Consider the following 25,666-nt stretch of genomic DNA (forward strand, 5'->3'; position numbering starts at 1 on the left):
AAATTCAAATTAGTTCATTAACGCCTTGCGCCACGCGGAGGGACTGCGCGGTCGGGGTGGTTCGGGATGATTTTCTAGGCCGGGCAACACCCCCAACGCCAAGACCAGATTTACTGCGACACAGGGCCTTCAACGCTATCGCGTTAATACAGTAACATATGCCTACCTCTATGTATGTAAATACTGTGCTTTCGTGCGCACCACCAAAGCTTTGGGCGGCACTGTCATCTATAATTTGGCCGCAATATTGTTTCTTGGTGTGGGCAGTTTATAACAAACGCTAAAAGCAATGATGTACCGCATCCAAGTCTGGCATTGTCATTAAGTTGTCAGTGATCTATGTTTTTTTAATATTTTTGTATGTTTCAGGTAGCGTCGTGAACATTTCTACCATCGGATCACTCACTGCAGTGAGTAAAATACCAAACATAATGACAGCTCTGTTTTTGTAAAGCTATATGGGCGTGTGTCTTTCGTGACCACAGCTTTAGCCAACAGTACCTGCCCCTTCGTCCGCGGAGACATCGTCGATCCACACTTTTTGAAGCAGACCACGGTCCGGAGAGGTAATGTAGGTTGTTCGGCGCGATCATTTTGTTTTGCGCAGTTCTAATAGGATTCTCAAATGGCTATATTTAGATTCAAGTAGTATAAAGGCCCACACACCTCCTCCCGCGTTGACGACAAAAATACGCATATACTCAGCGTCCATAAGACATTCATAGCCCAAACTTCTTGAGTTTCTCATTTATTGAGGTGAAAGCCTTAGACGTCCTTGAGCGAAAACGCGTCGCGTACACGAAAAGTACAAAAAGAAGTTCAACCCTCCACCTTTGATGTTAAGACAAAATTAATTAAGATACAGTTAATTCAGGCACTCGAACCCACAACCTTCGGTAGGTCGAACCCTCGAGCTTTGGTGCTAGGGCGAAGTTAATTAAGGGACATATAATTATTATAGAGTTAATTAAGGTACTCGAGCCCACTACCTTTAATAGGAGTTGAACCCACGACTCTCTGTCATTAACCCACGATTCAGTGTCAATTAACACAGGACTTTGTGTTAATTAGAACGAAGTTAATAACGCATAGTTAATTAAGGTACCATAAATTAAGGCACCTCAACCAACCCACGACGTTTGGTGGGGGAAAACAAATTATAAGTGAACAATGCATTCGAATGAGAATGTCAAGTAATTTAATTAATGTTTCGTGAGAGCGCTGGCTTTCGCCTTCATCCTTTTCGACGTATGCTAAAGCATCTGTCAATTCTTGAAAACAAAATCTGTTGCTGATTTAATGTGGTTAGAAGCTACTGAAGCCATTCTAGGGGACCGCAGGATGCTTCGCCCCTGTTAAAACTGTCTGTCTGTCTGTCTGTCTGTCTGTCTGTCTGTCTGTCTGTCTGTCTGTCTGTCTGTCTGTCTGTCTGTCTGTCTGTCTGTCTGTCGTCGTCCGTCGTCTCGTCTGTCGTCCTGTCGTCCGTCCGTCCTGTCCTGTCTGTCTGTCTGTCTGTCTGTCTGTCTGTCTGTCTGTCTGTCTGTCTGTCTGTCTGTCTGTCTGTCTGTCTGTCTGTCGTCTGTCTGTCTGTCTGTCTGTCTGTCTGTCTGTCTGTCTGTCTGTCTGTCTGTCTGTCTGTCTGTCTGTCTGTCTGTCTGTCTGTCTGTCTGTCTGTCTGTCTGTCTGTCTGTCTGTCTGTCTGTCTGTCTGTCTGTCTGTCTGTCTGTCTGTCTGTCTGTCTGTCTGTCTGTCTGTCTGTCTGTCTGTCTGTCTGTCTGTCTGTCTGTCTGTCTGTCTGTCTGTCTGTCTGTCTGTCTGTCTGTCTGTCTGTCTGTCTGTCTGTCTGTCTGTCTGTCTGTCTGTCTGTCTGTCTGTCTGTCTGTCTGTCTGTCTGTCTGTCTGTCTGTCTGTCTGTCTGTCTGTCTGTCTGTCTGTCTGTCTGTCTGTCTGTCTGTCTGTCTGTCTGTCTGTCTGTCTGTCTGTCTGTCTGTCTGTCTGTCTGTCTGTCTGTCTGTCTGTCTGTCTGTCTGTCTGTCTGTCTGTCTGTCTGTCTGTCTGTCTGTCTGTCTGTCTGTCTGTCTGTCTGTCTGTCTGTCTGTCTGTCTGTCTGTCTGTCTGTCTGTCTGTCTGTCTGTCTGTCTGTCTGTCTGTCCGTCCGTCTGTCCGTCCGTCCGTCCGTCCGTCCGTCCGTCCGTCCGTCGTCCGTCTGTCCGTCCGTCCGTCCGTCCTCATACGCCGACGCAGTGACCCAAATTGCTTGCCAGCCAAATTACTTACGAAGACGACACCGCAAACATCGCCCGAGACGCTGCAGCCAGTGTCGGCTACCTGAACCTTATAATAAGCACCGGAGCCGCATTTCCGGACGATTCCGCCGTTCCCAGTTTCAGCAAAGATAGTGAAAAGGTGTAATTGCCACCGTCGCCACAAACAGTGAGGCCGTAACAACGAATACCGCACGGGGCAAGAGACCATCTGTCCACTGTCCATATTTCAGGGGACACTGTCCATATGTCATCTGTCCATATTTCAGGGGACCAGCATCCTGCTCCTAGATCCCAGCGCTCTGGCCACTCTTACACTGTTTCTGAACAGCCAGGCCCCTCCTGGCGAGTATTACGCTTTCCAGCTGGACGTTCCCTTCCATCACCCTGAACTTTGCGGACGTCGTTATGTGCAAGCAGATTTAGTACCCCCGTGCTCACTGAACATAATGTAAATACTGCACATACTCTATGCATAAACTTTCACTTAGCTATTTCTATTCAGCCATCAACGAGCGATTCTAAATAAGGAATATCGCTCTGTACTTTATGGTTAGGGCCCCGGTAGCGGCGCTACTACCGACGAGTTCATCCATATAGCGGCAAGGATGGTTGGCACGCCGAATCCGCTCCATGGTGCCTAATAAATGTGCTTGTGGGCGCCAGAACGACGACTTCCACACAGGCGAACCAATGATGTCGTATGTTAAATGGATCAACGAGCAAGCAGTTACATACAAAAAAAACGTGTCGTTTTCTTAAGCGATAATCCACCGTGATTTATATTGCACACCGCATGTGTCATACATGAAGAAGAGGTGAGCAAGAATTTTTCATATGTCTATATTTTCCGTGAGAAATTACAGGATGCATATGTACATACAATGCTAGAGCAACGTAACATTCATTGTCTTTTCAAGGCATAGCATGCGCGTTCTGGGTAACACCGGTAAAACCGTTTTCCGTGTGCTCCAACGTTTACCAGCTCAGGTTGTACGAAGCCTCCTCGTCATCCCTAAGTGCATCTCCACAGCATGACTTGCCGCGTCTTTCTAAATGCACGCCCACAGCAACTATTAACGCACGGCCACATAATTGCACTGTGGATTGTCTTCGGCTCTCTTAGGATGCGCATTCGACATGTCGCGCGAGTAGCTCCTCGCCTCTTGCGTGCTTACTATTGGTACACAAATATTGAAACTTTCAAATAAAGATCAATTTATTGAGGACCGCCTTCAGAATACTACATGAATGGGCAAAGCAGTCTTTCGTATAAGGACGGCAGCAGTTTCTTTGCCATGTTTTAAAAGCTCCAAAGGATGTTCATTCTTGGTAGGACAAAGTTCATGCGCTTCATTGCGTTATTGAAGAATTTTTAATTATCTTGCTTTTCCTGCAACCACTCAATGAAGACTGGTGCACCCGCTGGTAAAGCAAGGCACACGGGTTTCTGCCTGCACAGCCCATTATAGTTGCGTGACCGCTGATAGTGGTTACTTTAATTTCGCCACATTCATTGCACCTGCGGTTATTCGTACCATCAACTACTGCTACTGCTACTACAACTACTAGCCTGTGCTGCGTGGTAGCACTATGTATGACCTCAATTACTATTCCTACTATTTTGAACAGTGAAAAAATTATTACTACAGCGGCTGCAGCTAATAATCATCATGTTGATTGAACAAACTACATCTGTGCTACTTCTACTAACAGGTTCAGATCGGCCTGCCTTACGCTGTCAGCAAAGCAGCCTTGGACCACCTGACACGATGCGCCGCACTAGGTGAGTGCGCTGTAGGTGCTGCGGCAAAACGCAGCCAATCACGTTACTGCGCTTTCCGACAGCGTGATTGAGGGGCACGTGAACGAGAGGCCAAATGCAGCGAACCCGGGATGAACACGCAGAGTGTCCGTGAGGGAGTAGTACCATACTCTGGCTGATAACCTGCTTGCAGCGCAGACATAGCTACGGGCCAAGTCAGCCAATCATAGGAGCCAAAAAGTAGATAGTGGGACTCTGTGGCACGACGGCACTCACATGTTATGCTGGGGAATGTGATGCATTGAACAAGCTACGTGTATGACAGAGCAACGTAGAGGCTCGCGAGTTGTCTCTAAGCGCATCCTGCAACTGTACGCACATCTGTCCTTCGCGATGGTAGCGCCAACCTATTGTGGCCATCTGTGCGCCGAGGGTTGTTGGCAGTATGAAAACTGTCTGAAATTTGCAATAAGTTGAGTAAAACAGTCTTCTTATTCCGTTTTGATCATTCAGCAGGACAATGTCAAAGCCTGTCCGACGTATCAACAGCGTGGCGATTCAGATGACGTTGAAATGTAGTTTCCTTACACCATTTTGGAAATTCCCTGTAGGTGTAAATCAATGTTTATAACGCAGGTGATGAGGCAGTTGCTGCGTTTAAGACTTCTTGCTTTTGAGGTTCGGTGAGCCATTTTGAATGTCCCACTTGGTATTAACCGAGTCCGAGGCCAAAGTTACTATATAACTGATGCCACGAGCCAAAGATGCAGTGGCACTTAGCAAATAGCGTTCGTTGGCTATTTCACCGATTTTTCTGGTCACTTGTTTGTGGTCGCTGGTCGCAGCTGTAGCACCGATACAAAGGTGCCGGTACAAAAAGCGTGTGCTCGCAAGCAAGCGATTTGCAGGGCTCGTTCGTTAATATGCAAGATTAAACACCTTTGATGTAAAGGGTGTAGTCCTCTGAAACGAGTTCTAAATACCCTATTTTCGAATATTCAATAAATATCCGTCATATAGTCACATAGTCAATCGGCGACAATGCGCAGGTACAATACTCTGCTTCGTTGCAGACATGCCTTCGCAACTTCAGCAAGCACAATATTTTGTTTATTTTGTTTACTAATGCAACCAACCAGCATATGCGCGTCAACCTTAGCTTCGGACGGTGCACGTTTGGTGCATCACGACTTCATGACCGCGCCTTCGCTTGCGCGACGCGTATTGCGCAGGCCTCGTGCAGAAAACGATGAGATAGCTTTTGCCCGACAGCGAGGTAGCACTGAATCGGACGGAGCTATAATCGACGACGTTTCAGAGCGAATGAGATAAATCCGAGGCTTGTTCGTTGCGAATTTTCAGCCTTGTTCAGGAGTCTCCTATAGGGGAGGCTCAAGGCAGAGTGCCTAAACGGTACTTTGCTCAGGCAACTGATTACAACGCTTTTCATTGTTTCGTTTCAGAGAATGCTCCGTATGGTGTACGTGTGAACACAATCAAGTAAGAGCACTATGCAGTTTGTCCCCAGATTTGCTTATTCAACCATCTCGTGTTTCAAGGTTTCGCTACAGGCAAGGAACTGACACAGCTACCTTAAGAGTGTTGCGGATCACACGCACTGTGGGAATATATGATATGCGAAGCATTTTGCAGGTGGCTGGTTATTGTGACTTGATTATCCTTCTGCAAAGCGTTACCAAACGGACGCACATGTTTGTGTAAGACAAGCAATTGTGTGTGTGTGTGAGGCGAGCGTGTGAGCGACGACAGCAGCAAGGTTACGACGATGACGGTAACGACGATCATGTGACGGTGATGGCATGACTAATTTTTTCGTACTCCGCCGAGAAAACATTATGATGCTGGCCGCACAGGATACAACTGTATTATCAAGCAGTATCGAATGTTTCAACTGTTTCAAAAATGATCAACGGTTTATGTTCATGCAGTAAATCTATCACAAGCTATCCCAAACTTTATACACCAGATCAAACGGATGCACCGCGTGAGACGTCGACGCAGCCAAGTTGAGGGATATTTGCGATCCTCGTGGAGGGATGAACAGTGATGAGAGTTGCATGCTACATATATCACCATCCCAGAAACATATAAAGTCTAACTTTATTTTGGAAGTGCGCTAAGTAAAACATAATTTTTGTGAGAATCTAAAGTTCTTGGCGTGATATTCAGTGAGCACTTACTCTGGAATTTTCAAGTTAACCGTATTCCTTGCAATCTTGCTAGATTAGTTGTAATGCTCTGGAACAGCTGGTATGTAAATTACCTGAGGGGGTGGAGCTTTTAGCGTACAACTCACTTTTTTTACCGCCCAAGTAAATTACTGCTCGTTAATGTGGGGTACGTGGTCGCACGTACATATAGATAGCATTCGCAAATTGGAAACGGCAGCTCTCCGGCAAATTGCAAACCTTCCAGGACATTGTCCGCCACATAATCTATTCCTTACGTACAGGATATTACCTTTTGAGATGTTCTACAAGTAAAGATTATTGCTCCGTTACCAAAATGAGTTTAAAGTATATTAACCAGTCGTTTACGTCACTGTGTCATCTAAGAAGCGCTCCAGAACAAAGTGTACAGCTTCCGGAATAAGACAACGTGTGTGTACTTTTCTGTAGGACAAATCATGGCTATAACAGCATAGTACATCAATTAAGCAGACTTATGAATAAATAAATTTATTGTGGTGTAAACGCCCATGAGATGAGGCAAAGTGATGTGAAATTTTATTTTCTAAGCAGCCTAGTTATCTTAGTTAATACATAATCATGTACCCCGGTTCCACTGTAGTGAAATTGTAAAATGTGATGCGTTTTTTCTGTCTTTTCTACTTCAATAGATGTTTTCTTTACCTGTTGACATTTTTAGCATTCCACAAGCGTTAATTCTTGCATTCTCGTTAGTATAGAAGTTTCCCTGATTTCTAGTACTGATACCTACGACTGGCGCACTGCCATTCACTGTAAGGGTACAGATCCCGTCAAGCTCTTGATTGACAAAGCGTTTTGCCCCTCTTCATTCAATTTCTGATGAACGAAGTGTGGGAATAAGTTTAAATTGAAATATGAACATATATACTCCCTATTGTAACAGTGGCACAAGCCCATTCTAGATGATTGGCCAACTACGGGCGTATGTCCAACAGCCCAATAACGGCGCATGTGAAATACAAAACCAATTAAGAAAATAAAGAAGCCATCGAATATCATATGCTATTCTGTTAGGTCTGTGTGCTTTACAGGTACAAGCCAGCATTATATGTACAGGCTTTACGTCGTAATTTATTGCTTGATTGCGCCGAACGGACAAGCGCTCATTAGTGGTACTTCGTCGGTCAAAATTTCGCGCTGTAAAACCGCACCATCAGGTCGCACATACCAGAATTCTGCAGACGAGTATACGAAATTAAAGAGGTTGAATATCATGTGCTATTCCATTAACACGTCTGTGCGCCTTGGAGGTGTACCTATGAGCACACATTGAAAGTACATTTTTATTCGTGGTTTATTGTTTCATTACACAGAAGAGAGTCGCTCTCGCGCGCCGGGTAGTATGGTCTAAGGTGTCGGTCACCTTGGACCATACTACCCGGCTCACCACACGAAAAAAGTGGAGAATATAACAAAATAATGCTTCGCTCTAAAATCATTAGCGCCTAATACGCTAGCTTTTCTTTCCTTTTATGAGTTAGTCAGGGCTATGTGTTCATTTCTTAATTACTTGACGCAACAACGTTAAGTGATGGCCTAGCCGGTACGTTATGATGAGAGACAAAATATGCGAAAGAAATGCATAGACCAGAAACAACGCTGGACGACCGCCGCAACTTATTAATTCAGCATTCTCGTTGTGTGTGCTCCTTGTTTATTGTGTAGACGTTTGCTTTGACAGTTTTCATCTGATGTAAATACCTAAACATCAGAGTACCAGAGTCTGTGTTGCAGTGCAGCTGTGCTTTCAGCATAGAGAAGGGGTAGTGCTTATTACCTTCCATGAGAATTTTTATCAACCATATTCACCCTGTCTGTGATTTAAACGCCATGCCCAATAGATAACACTTAGTCAGAACAAACTTATCCGTAAATTAAACAGAATAGCAACAAGGTCGTGTGCAATCGAACCGGAAATTACGGCAACCGGCGGCTTAAAAATACTGGAAAGTGTTGGGCGCGGACAAAACACCACGAAAGCAGATACCGCAATTGAGAGTTTCTTTGTTGAGACTTTTAGTGGTGTTTTGTCGGTGATTAACGTCACCAGCGAATCACAAACTAGCGCAGCGCCTTGTAGCAATGCACTTCAGTCAATCATGTTCCACAACGTATGTCCCGCGACGTGTTTTCTTTTTACAGCGAAGCTTTTTATGGTTAGACTTCCGTGCATTTTTCATGTGCGTGTGCAAAAATGTGGGCCGATCCTGGTGATTGTGCAGAAAGGGTCCAAGCGCAATGGCACATACCCCTGTGGACTCCAGGTAGTGGGCTCCGGGACCTGTAACGTGCCCTTGAACTACCCTTGTCACACCTGGGACCCAAAGAAGTCCCATGAACAAGGGTAGCAACAGATACTTTTCGAAAATGTTAGCATTTTCCGCACGATGAAATTTACTCTGTTTCTCATCTGTAACTTTCCTTTATTTAAGGGAAGCCTAGTGCGTGAGTGTTTGTGTGTTGGTTGCTCTGTTTGCTTTTTAATGTTTTCTCACGTCGTGGCAGGCGAAATCCACTGGGGAGAGTGTTGCCCTCATCTGGATGCCACGTGCGTAGGGTAAACTTCGCGTGTAGCCGCAATCGTTTCGTTAATTGCGAGCTTCTTCGACAGCCGGAGGTAGCTCCAGCTGCTGAGTCGTTTCAGGACTCACGTTACTTGGGTCCCAGGATCCGAGCGCTCCGACGATGATTTCCTCGATGCTGACTCGCTGGTAGCGGCGCCAGGGGTACTTCCGTAGGGGTTGCACTTCTCCATCTGTGCTTGTCGATCGAGCTGATTCCAGTGCCTTGAGTCGGTTCTCGAACGGACAGGTTACGTCGATGATGATTGCCTCCTTTCCCTTGGCAAGGACCAGATGGGGGTGGAGGGTCGTGTCACCGACGGGCCTGTTCTGGTGAGTCACCGTGGACTTATTTGCGGTGGTGGTCTTCACCACGACAACAATTTTGTTGTGGCGGCTTGTGTATGCAGAGCTGTGGCTCATGCAGTGACAAAGAACGTGCGTAAAGGTTTCCTGCGCATAGCCGCACACCCTGCAGCTCTGGTTCGAGGCATGTGCCCAAGGCCTAGCTGCGTTCAGGGGCTGCAAGTTGAGGCGTGCCCTGTGTACGAAGCGCCAGTCGTAGCACACGACCGCATCGTAGCCCAAAAGGCCGACCCACGTCGGCCATGTCTACTTTCCCACCGCCATCTCTTTGTCGACGTTCCAACCGCTTGCGTGCCTCGTTTCTTGATGCTCTTCCGGGGCTGCGACACCATTGCGCACGCACATAAGACAATGTGCCGTTCTTCATTTTGAATTTCACATCCCTTCTCTCATCATAATGGGGAGGCCGCGTGTACTGCGTACTCCCGGCGACGATTGAATTCTCGTCTCTGTTCCTGGCGTCGTTCTTCGTAGGCGCGTTTCTCCTTGGGAGTCCGGACTCGACGCGACCTCGCCATTCTTTGTCACCTCTGCGTCATGTGCTAAACAGCTTCGCTGGTCATCCACCTTCACAGAGTGGAATGGCTCATGAGAGAGAAAATTTACATTTATTTAGGCAGCCGGCAGATTGGTTTGGGGGCCAACCCCGCCTAGATGGTAGCCAGAAGCCCTTGTCTGGCGGCATCCTCGGCCTGCTGGACGGTCAAGAGTTGGTCTTCGGGTGTCGAGCGGAGCAGCACGGTCTCCCATAGCTTCCCATCTTTAATTTTTAGGCTAGGTCTGGGCGCCTGAAGGCAGGCCCAGATAATGTGATCTAGGTCCGCCCTCTCTTGACAAAAATAAAATTTGGCCGAATATTGTTCTATACGATAGCGATTATACGTCACGGGGTTTGGATACGTATTGGCTTGAAGGAGGCGCCATGCCACCACCTGCTGCTTATTATGTGATGAGTGTGCAGGGGGAAAGCGGACCCTCCCCAACCTGTTACGGCTAGTTATCTCCCTGTAGCTAACCATCCGGTCCCTTCTTAGCCCCATCGGTGGTGTCCCGGTGGCTGGGCTTGTGTGTGCTCGAGCCATGGTGTCGGCCGCCTTGTTGCCGGGGAGGTAGGAGTGCGCAGGCGCCCGGATGATATGGACAACCCGCTCACCGCAAATGTTTGCCAGGATTCGTTGTGCTTCCGTTGAAATGCGCCCCTTTGCGTAATTTAGAATTGCGGTTTTAGAATCACTGACTATGATAGTGGCTAGTGTGGAAGACTTTGCGAAAGCAATGGCCGATTCCTCAGCGACCTCGGCTCTGTTGGTTTTGATGGATCCGCTGACCTTAGGATCACCCTCCGAGTTTACTGCAACGATAGACATATTCTGATTTGATGTTTCTTTTGCCTTTCCTGATTATCACACGATAACTTGCAAGCCTGCCATTATCGTCTTCGCCGCGTAATTTCAAGGTCGGTATAATTTTAGATGTGAGAGCGTCTGATGCTCGGGGCAGTGTCCGTTCTGCGGCGTCCGCACCCATATTGCGCTCGCGCAACTCTCCCTCATTCTCCTCTCCTACGCAGGTGCGGCGCAGCAAATCATTGCATATTACTCTCTCTCTCTCTCTCACTCTCTCTCTAAGGGTACGCCGGTAGGCGGCGCAAGTGTCACGGCGCAATATAAAGCGCGCGTTCGCTGTGCTTCCGTCATTCTCTCTCTGTGCAATGATGTGCGAAAAGCCATGAACAATGTCAACGTCAGCGCTAGTTGCAGCGGCAGCGCCACCGCCGCGGGGCAGAGGAAGGCTCGGGAAGCCGGGGTTGTTGCGTTCAGAGCTTCGGGCTCAGCTGCAACGTGTGTGACCGGCTTTGGTTCGACAACAACGTGAGCAAGGTCGGGAGCGTCCAGAACGAACGTCAGCGTCGGGGCAAGTCGTGAACCGCCGATCGAAGTGCAGGAACTCGTGCAATGCTTACCCAGGAACGTTCCCGACGACGCGGCGATCGACGTACACATCAAACGAAAACAACCCCGTACAAACGCCTCCTCTCTTCTCAATACATTCTCTCACTCTAACTCTCATTGGGTTGTGTTGCCAAGTGAAACGAAACGGAAACTCGATGCGCACCCCCCGCGATGCTTTCGCATCCCACCATGGTTGCCAGTAGGGTGAGATGATGTGATTTTTTGAAGTTACAAATAGTAAACATATAATAAACGATATAGATATCGATAAACTGATGTTGTGCGAAACAAAGCGGAGAATATCAGGGCTCAATAGAGCATTTCATCAGTACCCCTTTATTGCTTGAATGGCCTTCATTCCTTGCAAGCACTCTTCCTAAATCTTCCCGGAGATAGATGAGATGGGCTTTCATGCTGCAGTGCACCGTATTAATTAATGGCGATGATCGTTTTGTCAGGTCTCGCCTTGCTGGTAAGTCTGAAGGTGACACACCAAATAGGAAAAAAGAAGTAAAGCGATATGCACATTATCTGCTTTTTCCTTGCAGCCCGGGTTGTGTCAAGACGACGATTGCGAAGAGACCTGAGGTCACCGTAGAGGAACACATAAGGGTACGCTCCATAAATAATGATAGTAATCATATAATACTAATATAATCAACAACTCGGCAGTATTCCTTCATTATGCAAATTATGTAGTGCGCTCCAATGAATTTCTGTTTGATATTTGTCCACGTGTACAGCCACGTTCAATATGAGTCACAACATCGTGTTCGTGGTCGAAGGAGCTCCAAGACTGCACGCTGGCGCTGACAAAAAAAAAAAAAGATGTAAAAAATACCACCATAGTTTAAGGGGCGTTTAGTTCTCCAATTGTTTGCATGCCGGCACCGCTGCACCGCCTTGCGTCCCCTTCCACTACAGACGCCATGTTGCATCTCCTACTGAACTTCATTTACATGCATTGAGTATTGACCTAGTTAAATGTTATTGAGTTTTCCCGTCAAGAGTGTTGTTGATGGATGCATTATGCACATCGCTGATAGGACCTAGGCAGGTACTTCGATTTCAATTCGCTTGAATAAGCTTGGAGCTTATTTCATGGAGTAGCGCTGAGTTTGGGGTAAGGATATTTGTACATTATCTGAGAGTATATAATCGCCTCGCTGATATTGCGCTGTTCGCGCCCTTTGAGGTTTGATGGGCGGAGCGTTGTGCAGGCGAATATATGGTTCGTAGATCCATTTTACCTGGGTTATGGGTTGTGGTAGCCATTGCATATGTCGCCCGTTATGCTGCCACATAAATGCAAGGATCCTGATGCAGTGGCGTCGGGGGATAGGTTAGCCATCCATGTCGAGCTTGATTGAATCGCCGGCAGTTTACCTTGTTTTTAAGCATGAAATGCTTTTAGCTGCCGTTGTCGGCGACCTTCAAGTGACCTTGAGCCAAAAGCCAGAGCCATTATTCGGGCACTCAAACGAGAACATCCGCGCATCGCTGTGAGAACAAGACGAGGTCACCCGGGCAACCAGACAAAAGTTAAGAAAATGCTGTCTCTGACCCCCAACCCTTTGTACAGGACCACATTAATTATGCTAGATACTTGTCAAACAAGTTAGGAAAATATTGCTTCCGATTTCTTCCTAATCTTTGTTCAGAATATCACTCAAGCTGTAACTTCTAGTACGCGGAGGTTGTAGTTGTACTTTCCCTTAGCGACGTTAAAAAGGCAGATAGAGAGGTTGCCTGTGTTCTTTTGAACGCCAGCGGTCCGTCAGTCGTGAGCGGTCCGCGACAAAAATAACAAGTAATCACCGGCGCTGCACTATTGCGCGCGCTGCACTATTGAAAGAAGAAAAGCGGTTGAAGGCAGCAGCATCACAGGCAGCGGAAGACGCTATAAAGTAGTCATTTCATGCTTGCATCTACTCTCGATTACCGGAGAGCCAGCATTTTTCGGATGGAGTTGAACACTACAACCCACTGCGACTTTCCGGGTGAGCACATGAGGTCTAGGATGCGGATGTAGTGGTGGACCGCTTGTAGGCCGTCCTAGATGGAACTCTCTTGTTCACTTGCCCTGCCATAGATACACGATAGCGTTATGTTATTGGCACAAATAGCCTGTCGAAGGCGCGAGATCTTGCCCAGCATAAAAGGGAGGCGCGGCGTAGCGAGCTTAAAAAAGTGTGAGCGATAGGATGAAGCCCTTTAGGGTGCCTCGTTGAATTGGGATTTGGTCAGACAGTTCCCTATCCGGGCCTACGAAATTCACCTTGCGGATTATTGTGAAATCCTCGACGTAGTAGAATAAACGTGTGTCTGGATGCGTAGAGGTGAGGCCATCGATGATGGTTTGATACAGGACTTGGTCAAACATCCTCTTGATGTACGTATATGCCATAGTAGTTGGAAGTTGCGAACAGTAGGCCTTGCAAGAACTTGGTACACTTTCAAAACAACGACTTGCGCACATACATGTCGCCTGAAGCGTCTAAGGACACGAATGAAACACTGATGGACGTCGAGATGCCATGCCAGCCTAGTCAGCACCATCTTTTCTACTATATTTACCCACGCAAGACATGAGCGATATTTGTAGAAAGCTTGCTGGACTGGTAGGTGGTTTGTCAGGCTTGAGAAGCAGAATTGTATGGACATATTTACAACTATGGCAAATGTTGATCTGCTCATGTTAATCTGGGGCGCTATAATGTAAAATGATTCCAAACTGTTTTGATTCCAGTTTCTGCAATCAGCCTCCTTGATTGCTCAAAACATTTTCGGGCCACTCCCAACTTCGCCTGTGTGTCACGCGACGTCAAGAAAACCGCGATAGCTCCCCATCTCATATAAAGTGTGCACACTGATTATGCATGATTAAGCCGCACAAAAGAAAAATAATCATTCGTGATTCGACGCCTTTTCCCCATTAGCACTCTGCTATTGGTCCAATGTTTTCTGGCTACGCCCACTTCGAGTGTCTGTCACGCGACCTCGCAAAACCGCGAAGACTCACCACGTCAAAGTGGTGAAAAAAATGCATTAATATGCCGAACAAAAGTGAATTTTTTTTTAATAGCCACAGACTGTCTCGTTCCAAAAGGAATACAAGATGGCTGCCCGCCGATCGCTCAGGCCCTCGATCGCTACTCGCACCTGCCGGTGGGCATGTATTTATTTCCACATGATGAACCGTTTTGTGTGGAAGTAAAACGTTATCGAGCTCTTTCGGCATTCATACGACATCGCTCTGCCAACTCTTCCTTGCTGAGGATCTGTTTTAGCGCCATTCTTATCCTTCTGTTGCACGCCGCCGCGATTTTCGACCAGCCACCGCAAGCTAAGTAAGGTGAAGCAGACCAATCGGAGAAGGCGGCACCACCCTCTTCATGCGGTTATCTATTTTCACTGTGCTGGCTCGGCCCCATCGAAACCCTCTCCACTAGAGCGTGCTCTTCGCCTCTTGTCAGCCAATTAGATAAGAAAACCGCTGAGTGTAGACAATGTTATTGGTTTTGAAAGCGAACAAAGGTGACCTCCTATAAACGAGGAGAGTGTTTGATTGGGTTGTTCAGACAACGCTGCGGGTCGCCGCCCGATGCTTGCGTCGGTAGTTACGTAAATTTGACGTCAGGAGTTTGGAATCAAAACAGTTTAGAATCATTTTACGTTATAGCGCCTCTGCAATGGAGTGCTGTATAATTTATCCCAGTTTGTTGTCAGGCAGGTTATGTAGAGTGGCATGTGTAATGCCATGAGGTCCTGCAGTTGTGTTTCTGCATAGTTGAAGCGGGGCACATTTCTGTTCCACAGCAGATAAGGAGGAGTTCATGTTCTAGTCGAACGACTGATACGAATGGGTGGTGGATTGAATGAAGAGTACAAAACTTCTCTGAGCTTCTGAAAAGCTCATTATCAAGGAGGCTCGCTGGAATAGGTAATTTAGAAGGGCATGGCGGGGCCGAAGTTGAAATAGGAGAGATCGCGAGAGGTGGCAAACTCAAGAAGTGTGAAGCTGTAAAGTAATATATTCGCAGTGCTGCATTCATCGTCGCTTTTCTTAGTGAACGGCATAAATTTGGCTTTCCTGTGTAGAGCGTTGATATTTGTTGTTAGCTGGTTGTTCGTCTTATCTTTGTCATCTTTTCAGAAGTATTTCTTTTCTTTTGGTCCAGAGAACTAGAAGGCGCCAGTCGACACTATGGTGGTCTTTGGTGTTTGCAATATTCTGGTGTGCTGTTCAATTTTACGGTGGATTCTTTTGGCCACTTCGGAGTACTGATGCGCCTGCTCGGAGTAGATAGAAGTGCAGGAGGTTCCAAGTCGTTTGTCAAGGAGTACAGTAGCAGTTCACTACCCCAATTTCGCGGTTGTCATGACGTGCGCAGTATTCGTAGTATTGATGGGGGGTGCCACGGAAGTGTGTCAGTGGAGCTCTTGCCTTCAATGTAGGACGAGTCCCATTCTTGTGTGGGTGAGTCGTATTCAAAAGGCATCTCCGTATTAGACCTCAATGGAGTGTACGGTGGCGGCTCAGGTCAGTGAGTAGGCGTGTAAGCACCGCGGAAACTTTGCCAGCCAGAAGCAGCGCTGCAGCACACCGCCCAGCAGAGGCAACGGTTTCCTGTAGCACACGCTGCGATTCCGCGTGACCAAACTCACCGACCAAACTCACCGTGTCTAACTGGATATATAGTACCAGTGTTCCGGAACGTTACAGTGCATGTGCTCCTCGCAACTTCCATGGCCACGAACAAACTTTGGCTGAACGCATCGAGCTGAAGCAAACGTTGATGTAGGCGCGCGTTTGTTATCTTCCAAGCAAGATATAACTCGCCGTATGCTCCTTCGCGATATGGCGATCACTAGATGGGAAAGTCAAGGGCGGCAGGAAATCGCAATAAGATGACTGAGTTGGGAAATTTATGTCCGGAAGTATACGAATCGCAGTCTGCATCATGTCAAAGGTAGCAATTTAAGTGAGAGGTTGCGGAAGGGGGAACGGAATTGTTTCCTCAGCACGTTGGAGACAGCAATATCGCGTCTTTTATGTGCAGTTTCTGGGTGCAGTTTGCTTACACTCTTTTTTGCCGCAGCTTGCATTATACGATCTGTGATGAGGGTAACCTTCTTCGCTATATTTCTATTTTCTATCCATACCGCATGCGCTGCATTTAACAGTCGCCTGATGGTATGGGTGAAATTCACGGTAAATAATGACTTTCCCGGGCTTTTTTTGCATGAACTTTGCGTCCGTGCAGACGCTCGAGGAAAAGAAAAGTGCTATTCACGCGCTGGGACGAGTGGCTACACCGGAAGAATTGGCCCGCTGCATCGCCTTCCTGGCATCCGATGACGCCGCGTTCGTCACGGGGATAACAATGCCCGTCGATGGGGGCCTGCTCCTCCTGTCCAGTGTCTCGAATTCCGCCCCAAAGGTGGATACCCAGAAGACTGCGTGAGAAGTCAAGGCCTTGCTCAACGATGGCCATACTGCCAAGGTACAATGTAAAAACAATAAGGCAGTACTGACAAGCCCTTCCTCTGTCATGCAAAAACTCGGTTTTTATAGACAGCGCTTTTCGAACAAATGTTTTCGCTCTGTTTGGACCTATAGAAAGGCAAAACAGGGACCAATACAGCGCTCTGCAATGCAAATAAATATTAAGCGAGCAGTTACTCCCGCATAGGTTAATTATACCCAGAAGGTTTAGGTGGTATTGCGGCGGACGCACGTAATACGTGGCGCCTTCGGTGAGCACTCTACGCAAAAGGCAAAATAAAGATATGTGCACTGTGCCACACGTTGTCTTGATTACTGTGGTTGAGAAGTATGGGTTCTACTCTTGTTGTTTTTTTTCCTTCGTTATCTTTTAATGCAATTAGCACTCTCAGGGTGGTTCACGCACTTTCCGGCTCTATCTATCTATATATCTATCTCTGTCTTTAATCGCCCTCGGGCGAACCTGGGTCACTGGGTAGGCCATGGTCCAATGGTTAAAGCACCGGGTGCTCGGCTGATGGAACGGGTTTCGAAGCCAACCGTTGGACCAACTTCAGATTGTGGGCATGCGACATGTGTGTGTATGTGTCGCTCGTCAACGAGTCTCTTTCGTGCCGACAAAGGTAACAGGGGTTGCGGAACTGGGTATGTGGCATTGGGTATGTACTTCGCCTCAGTGAATCTCATTGACGCCGACTTAGTGCACTCGGTATATGCTTTCGGGTACACGCCGCTCTTCAATGAACCACTTAGATGCCGACTTGTCTCACCGGATATGTGCGAGTAGGCTGCGTACCGCTCTTCGGTGAACCTCTTGAAGCCTACTTGAGTCACTGGGTGTGTTCCACTGAGCTTTCACCGCTCTTCAATGACGCTCTTTCGCATCAGCTTGCGTCATTGGCTGTGTCAGCCACTGGATATGTGCCGCTCACCAACAAACCTCTTTGACGCAAAATTCCGCAACTGTGTGCCACTTAGTATGGCCAAACGCTCTTTTATGAAAAAAATTGCTTAAAATTTATCCTCTGCTTTGACGGAATCGAACACTTGTCGAAGGCGCGGAGTATTTCTCCAGCCTTGATCGGTGCTCCGGTTACTGGCAGATCCCGTGCACGAAGCCGACAAAGAAAACACCGCCTTTGCCACGCCCGATGGACATAACTAATTTAACTTAGTGCATTTTGGTCTATGTGACGCTCGCGCAACATTTGAGCGAATGATTGACGTGGTACTACTGGGCCTAAAGTGGAAGACGTCTTTATGCTACCTGGAACGCATAGTCATCTTTTCGCCCACCTCCGATCAGCACTTGCAACACCTCGATGAAGGCCTCTCTGCAGCTGGCCTTCAGTTGAATACAAAAAAGTGTTGCTTCACAAGCAAAACCATCAAAGTACTCGGGCCCTTTGTCACCAAGGAGGGCATTCGACCTGACCCCGATAAGATTACCGCTGTTCTTCGCTTCCCCAGGCCGCAACGAGTCAGAAACTTGCCTAGCGTCCTCGGTAAGGTCGTATTTCCGGCGCTTCATACGTAACTTCACTACTATCGCGGCACCGCTACATCAACTCCCTCCTTCTGGACCTCTGTATGTATGGTCGCACAAATTCCAAACTCCTTCTCACACTCTCAAGCGTGCCTTCACGTCCGAGCCTGTGCTTTGTCATTTCGACTACAACGTGACGCCAGCCGTCACGGTATCGGTGCTGTTCTCCTGCAACGTCAGCAAAATTCTGAAGAATGTGTGGTCACATAGGCAAGTTCCACGCTGACAGCTGCAAATAATAATTATGCTATCACCGAGCAACAGTGTTTCGCCGTTGTTTGGTCCAAACAAAACTTCTGGCATTATCTGCACCTCCGCCACTTTACGGTCGATACGGATCACCAAGACTTATGCTGGTTGGTGACGCTAAAGCATTTATCGGGACGTCTTTGTCGTTGCATACTTCATTTACAAGAATACGACGTCGACATCACCTGCAAGTCTGGAAAGAAACACCAGGACGCCGATGCTCTCTCTCGCTGTCCCCTACCAATGTCTTCAAACGCTGCTTGCCTACAACCTTGCATGAGCGAATCTCAGCGCGCGGCTTCTGCAGTTCCTTCGCTCGCAGCTCTCCACCGGCTCACCTAACCTTCCTCATACGTTCGCATCTTGCAAACGTAGTGACTCCTGCTGCCACTCCATTATGAAACGTCTCCGCTGCACATCCCGTTCACCCAATGTTCGGCTTCGTCGGCAACTGAAGAAACTCAGAGATCGAAAATTCGGTGCTATACCAATACCTGTTTCAGCCCGAAGGACACCGATGCGTTCCTGTCCTTCCGTGATCACTTCGGGCCCAGCTGTATACGGGAGTACTTTCACGACGATCCCATGGCCGGTGACTTTGGTTACCAGAAAACCTGTGAGCGCAGCCGCAGCCGCTTCTCTTGGCCTGGACTTGCAACCAGCGTAGCGAAATACGTGGCTTCCTGCTCACTGTGCCTACACCGCGAACGACTGACCTCACCTCCCGCTGGACTGCTTTCACCTTTACCGTGAGCTGAAGCGCATTTCGCCCTCGTTGGTATCGACCTGTATGGACTGCTACTCGATCATATGAGCTGGCGGTAAGCGATTCACTGTCACAGCCGTAGATGACTTGAGACGGTACAGCGGAGATTGCGGCCTTTTTCTTGGAAGCCATTTTTTTACGTCAGGGAGCCCCACGTGTCCTTTTGAGTGACCGTGGCAAGACTTTTCAGTCGAAGCTCCTCGACGATATCTTCCGTGCGTCCAACACCATCCATAAGACGACTTCCACCGGCTGCCCTCACACTAACGGCCTCACAGAGCGCTTTCGTCTGAGGCAGTCGGACATGATATCAATGTATGTACATTTACCATAGCAATTGGGATGTCATTTTGCCATTTGTCGCTTTCGCTTACAACACCGCCGTGCAACGCACTACGGGGTATTCACCAGTTTTGCTCGTGTAAGGCTGTCAACTGATCACTGTCGTCGACGCTTCTTTGTTTGGTGTCCCGGCGCCCTAGTCGACATCCGTGGGTGAGAAGTTAGTTTCGCGCATTGCTCGGTGTCGCCGCCGCGCTCGCCCTAATACCGACGCCAGTCAACAACGTCAAAAAACTCCCTACGACGCATCCCACAAGTGTTATTGCGGACTCCAGTCGAGGCCCTAGGTTATACGCAAAAGTTTCCATCCTCTTTTATCGGACCCTACGCTGATCGGGAACAAACTTCGCCAGTGAACTATCGCGTCATTCCCGTTGTCACGCCTTTCGGCGGCCGCTGCCGTTCCACAGAGATTGTGCATGTTTCGCGTTTAAAGCCTTTCGTACGCCGTTCACCGCCATAACCAGCAGTCAGGTTGGCCGCTACTGCGCGCGGGGGGAAATACTGTCAGCATTATTTTTCACCCGCATCTTCTTCATCTGTATATATTCATCATCATGGCTAGCGTCACTCTCTTCAGCACGCGGCCATGCTGAAGAAAGCGTCGAGGTATAGCAGCTGCTTCGCAATAGTCAGATAAGCTTCTCTGAATGTTTATTCACATAAGCGCCATGCGCGCATTTCACGGCGGCACACTGAATGACGCAGCGTATTCAGTGGGAAGCGAGAGAGGAATGCGGCTGCATACACCCCTCATACATAACGCGTCTCTACGGCACCAATATGGTGCATCGCTACATTCATTCAGTGCTAATCACATTACCGTCGACATTCATAGTGAGATGGGTTCTGCAGGATTTCATTTTTCAAAAATGCCGCGTGCCCCAACAGCTTGACTTGCGCCGTCGACGTATGGCATTGCCGTCAAGGCGCTCTAGGCTTTCTAAATCATCGCCGACGTGAATGAAGCTAGCAGAAACAGCAGTACATAGCTTGACATGATAAAACAAACTTTTACGGAGTATATAGTTTTCTTGCTGAATTTTCTGTCTTTTTTTTTCAGTGGACCTACTATGGCATTATATGCTGCGCAGTCTGTCCGTTCTAAAAGTCCGCTATCAATGCGGACGAAACCTCACTGTAAAAGTAGTTTGCCGTGGTTGAGCGTGGTTAAACAAAGTTGGTCGAGAGAGAGAGAGAGAAGTGATTATTTATGATGAAGGGAAAGGTTGGCGCTATCTTCTGCAGCCCTTGACGGAACACGGCTCAGCGCCAACAAGTTTGTCGAGCGATAGCACGGTTTTGCTTGCTTTGGGAAAGGACACAGATGATGCTCGGCGTCGTCAGCAACTACCGCATCTACAATTGCACATAAAGACACCACACAGACGCTACTCGGCGCGGCAGCATCAGCAGCGAGCGAATTGGCCTTCAAGCGGCGTCTCGTTTTAACGCGAACAAAGCGTCGAAAGCACAGCGCATACGAAGCTACCAGCTCTCGGCGCACTCTGTACGCATCGCAGATCGCTTTGAAGATTGGGCCCGCACGACCACACACTTTGTCCACATCGCAGATTGCCTTCAAGATATGGGCGCCCATGTGGCGTACGGAGCAGACGCCGGTAGTGGCAGGCTAAGTGCCAGTTTTATCTTGGCTGTGCTTGGAGGTCTGATTTACGGAACCAGGCGTTTTCTGGGCTTGTACCTGGAGTAGTAGAGCTATTGCTCTAAAAACCATTGCAATGAAGGTTGGACAGCTTGTGGAAAGGCGATGTATGGGCCAATATTGGTGTGCATGTGGAAATTGGGCGCTGTGAGAAATAAATTAATGGAAGCGTATAGGGCGTAGCCACCAAATTTCCAATCTCTTACCCGATTTTCTCTTACGCGTTATTCATAAGGAGAAATATCAGGAAAAAAAATAAATGCCGGTGGGGCTTCTGCGTTGCCCAGGGGGCGCTGCAAAAATGTTGCTAAAAAGCGCCCTCAATCCGAAACTGGGTAGTACCAAGCGCGGTCGTCTGCTTCGGAAAGCACGTTTACAATACGGACCCGCCACTTTCGGTTGGGTTGTACCACGACTTGCAGCGAATATCGGGTGCCAAAGATTTTTTTCAGGGGTGGCACGCTGCGTAAAGGCAAGAAATTATGCAACGCCTAGTACGTGTACGCCGTTCAAGAAATAAGCGACGAAGTTTTAGCGCGGTGTCAATCGCAAGTGAAGCGAGTCACGTACGATGTTAAACTTCAGGTAAGGTTTGCACGCTGCTAGATTCAGGCGCACAAATGCGAGGAAATGCTTGCTATAAATGAATTCACAGCAGCGACAAGCAGACATCATGTGTACGGAACTGTTCGAGCGCATGACGGTACGCGCCGCGACGGCAGCGGTCTTTCAGCTTGCCGCGATGTACGAACTGCTCGAGCGCACGATCCTACGTGCCGCGACGGCAGCGCTCCTTCAGCATGCCGCGAGACGGTGGGCCCCCTGCAAATTTGTTGACTACATGCCGCTAAACAAGTAGTCATGCCTGCGCTGTAGTAGCGGCCATCTGTCACTTTAGCAACTGATAAGTAACTGATGCAATGCATATGAGCTCGCAGTAACGTACTGCGTGCGAATCGCGCTGCAGCGCGAGCTCGTGCGCTGCTCGCTTGATGTAGCTTTTAATGACAGCGCTCGAACATCGATGTGCTGTAATCAATACTGCCTTGCTGCGCTGCCTCAACGTGCTGGCTTGAGGTCAAGGATGAGCACATTTAACTCTCAATTCTGTGCTGCTCACAGTGGGGTAATGAAGTTATCCGGCCAGCGCGCCCGAATCTCCGCTTCGTGAGGCCTTGAAAACAACGGTAGAATCTGATATTGGGATTCAGGCCTCCTTGCTCGTGGCAGCTCACGACGCAGCAGTATAACGACGGTGACGCTTTTTCGCGGCTGAGCTAGGTCTCTCCGGATCAGCATCGCCGATTCCTTCTGCTTCCAGCATTACGTCCCACGGCACACGGATAGTCCGTTTTTCGTTAAACTAGGCTGCGCCCAGCTCGCAGCGTGGTCTCTGAGAAGTGACGAGCCTTTTCGCACTCGCAACAGGGCCGAAAAAAGTACGAATCGACGTAAAACTCGGGCTTGAAACGTGCTTCGCCACAGCCAGGGCTCAATACTACCCAAGCTGGTACTACCCAGATATAACTTCTCTCGCCGCCACCAGGCGGCGCTACTATACCTCAAACTCCAGTGCAAGACGCCCATAGCATCATACCGCTTCAAGCAAATTCATTTCTGGTCTCAATGTACCAAACTGACTGTTCCCGAACGCTGCTCTGGCAACTATAATTATCGTAAGTAAAACAAAATAGAATAAACTGTGGAACTCACTTCCTTATTATTTGTTTTGTGCTGCCTTAAAGACTCGTTAATTCACTCAGAACCGCAAGTTAATCAAGAATTATTATTCCATTCGTTGCTGCAACATCTTGATTGTTTACTGCCGGGCTCAAGTAGGAAGAAGAACATCCTTAAAGGAAAGATAGACAGTTAAGAATTCGGAAAATAAATATAAGGCAGAACTTTGCGCTCATTTGCACTCCTGAAGAAATGCCATGGTGAAATTGTAAACAATTTCTGAAAGAAAATGCCCTGCTTTCAGTACATCCAGCCGACCTTTCCATTCACATGCCTTTTATTTCAACGGCTGTAAACATAAATAACTAACTATAGGCCTCGCGAAGTCCTAGCTACCTTCCTTAGGAAGTCGTGGCATGAGCTGCACTACCTTTTTTAAGAATGTGTGCATCAAATATCCACACATGTAGTAAACTATGTTTGACTCAAGCACATCGTCACTTACTTCTTCACAGCTTTCATAGGACCCTTCTCTAAAACCAGCACTCGTGGATCTAGGTGCCTCGATCTTCTGTCACTGTGCAAAGGTTAGTCAATGGAAGTGCCTTAAGATGAGTTGAAAGACAGCCTTGTCTTTTTCGCAGTTGCTGTTGTCAGAAAGTTTGAAAAGCTTTGATACAACAATGTACCTGAGTCTGGCAGAAAACTGGTAGACAATTGTAGTCTCGTTCCAACCATGCTGCTCCCGAATGAGCCAGAACATATTCTCAAGGGGATCCTGATTCAGGCGCCGTGTCAACGAGAATTGAAAATTAAAATATTGCTGGAGATCTTGCCACAGTAACAAGATTACCTTGATTGTGATACACCATCCAAATATAGTCCTAGATTGGCGAGGGCAGCTGAACTTCCAGGACTTAATCCAAAGCACGCAACCTTTAAAAAAATTCAGTGTGCTATGTGGACAAAGTAATAGTGTAACTGATTTTCCGTTCTGTTATGCGCACTGGTGAGCTGTTCAACGCAACGAACAGCTTGTCCATTCTTTCTACAAAGATACCCGTTTGTGTGGCAGTAATAGGCAGAACGTTAAACGCAATGAAGGCATCAATTTTCAAATACAAACTGCTACTTAACACTTCCGGCGCAAATATTATCTTGTGGCCGAAATGGGTTTTGTACAAATGGTTGTCAGTGATTTTTGGTGGATGATTCAGTTTGAGGTGATGGGTGGGCTCGCATAGGTTGAGTATGTGTTTCCACGAAACAACCTCCTTGCCAATGTGGAGGTCATATTGCGCAAGTTATTCCTAGTACATTTCAACAAGTGGGGTGGATCAAAAATAAAGCATATTTTTGTCTCATCCATTTCAAAAAAGGATACTGAGGTGTTATTCAAAGTGCTGTCCCAATTGCATAATTGTTGCCAGCTTATGCCTTTACATAGAGACCACGGTCATTCAACTTACTTACTAGTATTATTGGTAAACTAAAAACGGGTCCAGAATGAACTGTGCCTTCGCCTGTCATGAAAGCTATAGGTTGGAGCCATCGTTTTGCTATGTCTGACACCAGAAACAAAAGTGTTATGTTTGCTACACGACCAGACCTTTCAGCACTACTGCCGACATAACCAACAACATCATCATGTTAAGAGTTACATTGCAGGTTTCGTTTTAGAGAAATTTCATCAAAGATGAGGACACAAGCCCTGTCCATGACATTCTGATTTCTCCTTTTTTTAGAGATCTGAGATCTCTGGCATCAATTCTAGTTTGAGTGATATTGCCATAACCAGGTTCTTAACGTTTTTGCTTTTGGAAGGCTCAGCGTTTTAGCCAGGTACCTGTATGGTTTTGGGATATTGAAACAGAGATAAAGAGCAAACTGACGGTACTCTTCTGGTCAGCGCCGTCTGTGCTTGTTCAGAGGTTACAGGTGCATCTGAGCACGAAGAATTTCTAGAAAGTTTTTGTTAAAGTACCTGGTTGACTCGGCCAATATCTATGCTGGTGGAAGGCTATTTTCAGTCTTGGTACAGTACTCCTTAGACTTTGTATCTCATACAAATACTCGTACTTCTGCATCCGCTTTTTTGTTCGTGGTGTAAAAACCTTGCGAATTCGGCTCCGGCCCCTTCCTCTTGGTGTAGATGGGGGCTCTTGTGATGGACCAAGACGTGCTCGGTGTAAACTCTATTGGGGCAGAACAGTAGCGCATGAGACAACACAGACAAGAGGGTGAGCAATTCGCCGCACACCAACTCTGAACACACCTTTAGCGACATCTGGCTGCAGATGCTTGGACCCCGCGAGACGTGCTTGGTACAGGCTCTGTTGGGGCAGAACAGTATCACTGAAGGTACAAGAACACAGGCAACAAGGTCAGCAATTAGCAGCGCACCATGCGCGCACTTTTTTATTACAATAAATTATTCAGTACTTTCACTTCATCTTGAAACTGCACCGCACACACAAGAAACAAAGACACAGGCAAAGGTAACACACAGGCGATAGTGTTACCTTTGTGTGTGTTGCCAAAGGTAACACACATGCAAGTATTACCTCTGCCTTGTGTTCTCGTTTTTTGTGTGTGCGCTGCAGTTTCAAGATGAATAGCTGCCAACTAACCCAACTTTCAGTACTTTTACCTTTCACTTTAACTTACCAAAGTACTATTCGGTTTTGGCAACGAATGAAGCTGCCGGAGGAGACGAAAAAAAAATATAAAGCTACCAAGTCGTCCACAGCTAAAACAAGATAAAAAGAA

The 25,666-nt window shown here is 47.5% G+C and overlaps 1 protein-coding gene across 1 annotated transcript in view; it reads left to right on the plus strand.

Moving 5' to 3' along the window:
• The window catches only part of LOC119445753 (uncharacterized oxidoreductase TM_0325-like), a 42,063-nt gene extending 25,456 nt beyond the window's left edge, over positions 1 to 16,607 (plus strand). Inside the window, exons 5-9 of the mRNA XM_049664725.1 lie at positions 370 to 410; positions 2,534 to 2,689; positions 3,981 to 4,050; positions 9,072 to 9,154; positions 16,407 to 16,607. Of these exons, the coding sequence (XP_049520682.1) occupies positions 370 to 410; positions 2,534 to 2,689; positions 3,981 to 4,050; positions 9,072 to 9,154; positions 16,407 to 16,607 (551 nt within the window). The remainder of the gene's footprint in view (positions 1 to 369; positions 411 to 2,533; positions 2,690 to 3,980; positions 4,051 to 9,071; positions 9,155 to 16,406) is intronic.
• The last annotated feature ends 9,059 nt before the right edge of the window (positions 16,608 to 25,666 follow it).

The sequence above is a fragment of the Dermacentor silvarum genome, chromosome 3, assembly GCF_013339745.2.
Source record: "Dermacentor silvarum isolate Dsil-2018 chromosome 3, BIME_Dsil_1.4, whole genome shotgun sequence".
Taxonomy (NCBI): Eukaryota; Metazoa; Arthropoda; class Arachnida; order Ixodida; family Ixodidae; genus Dermacentor; species Dermacentor silvarum.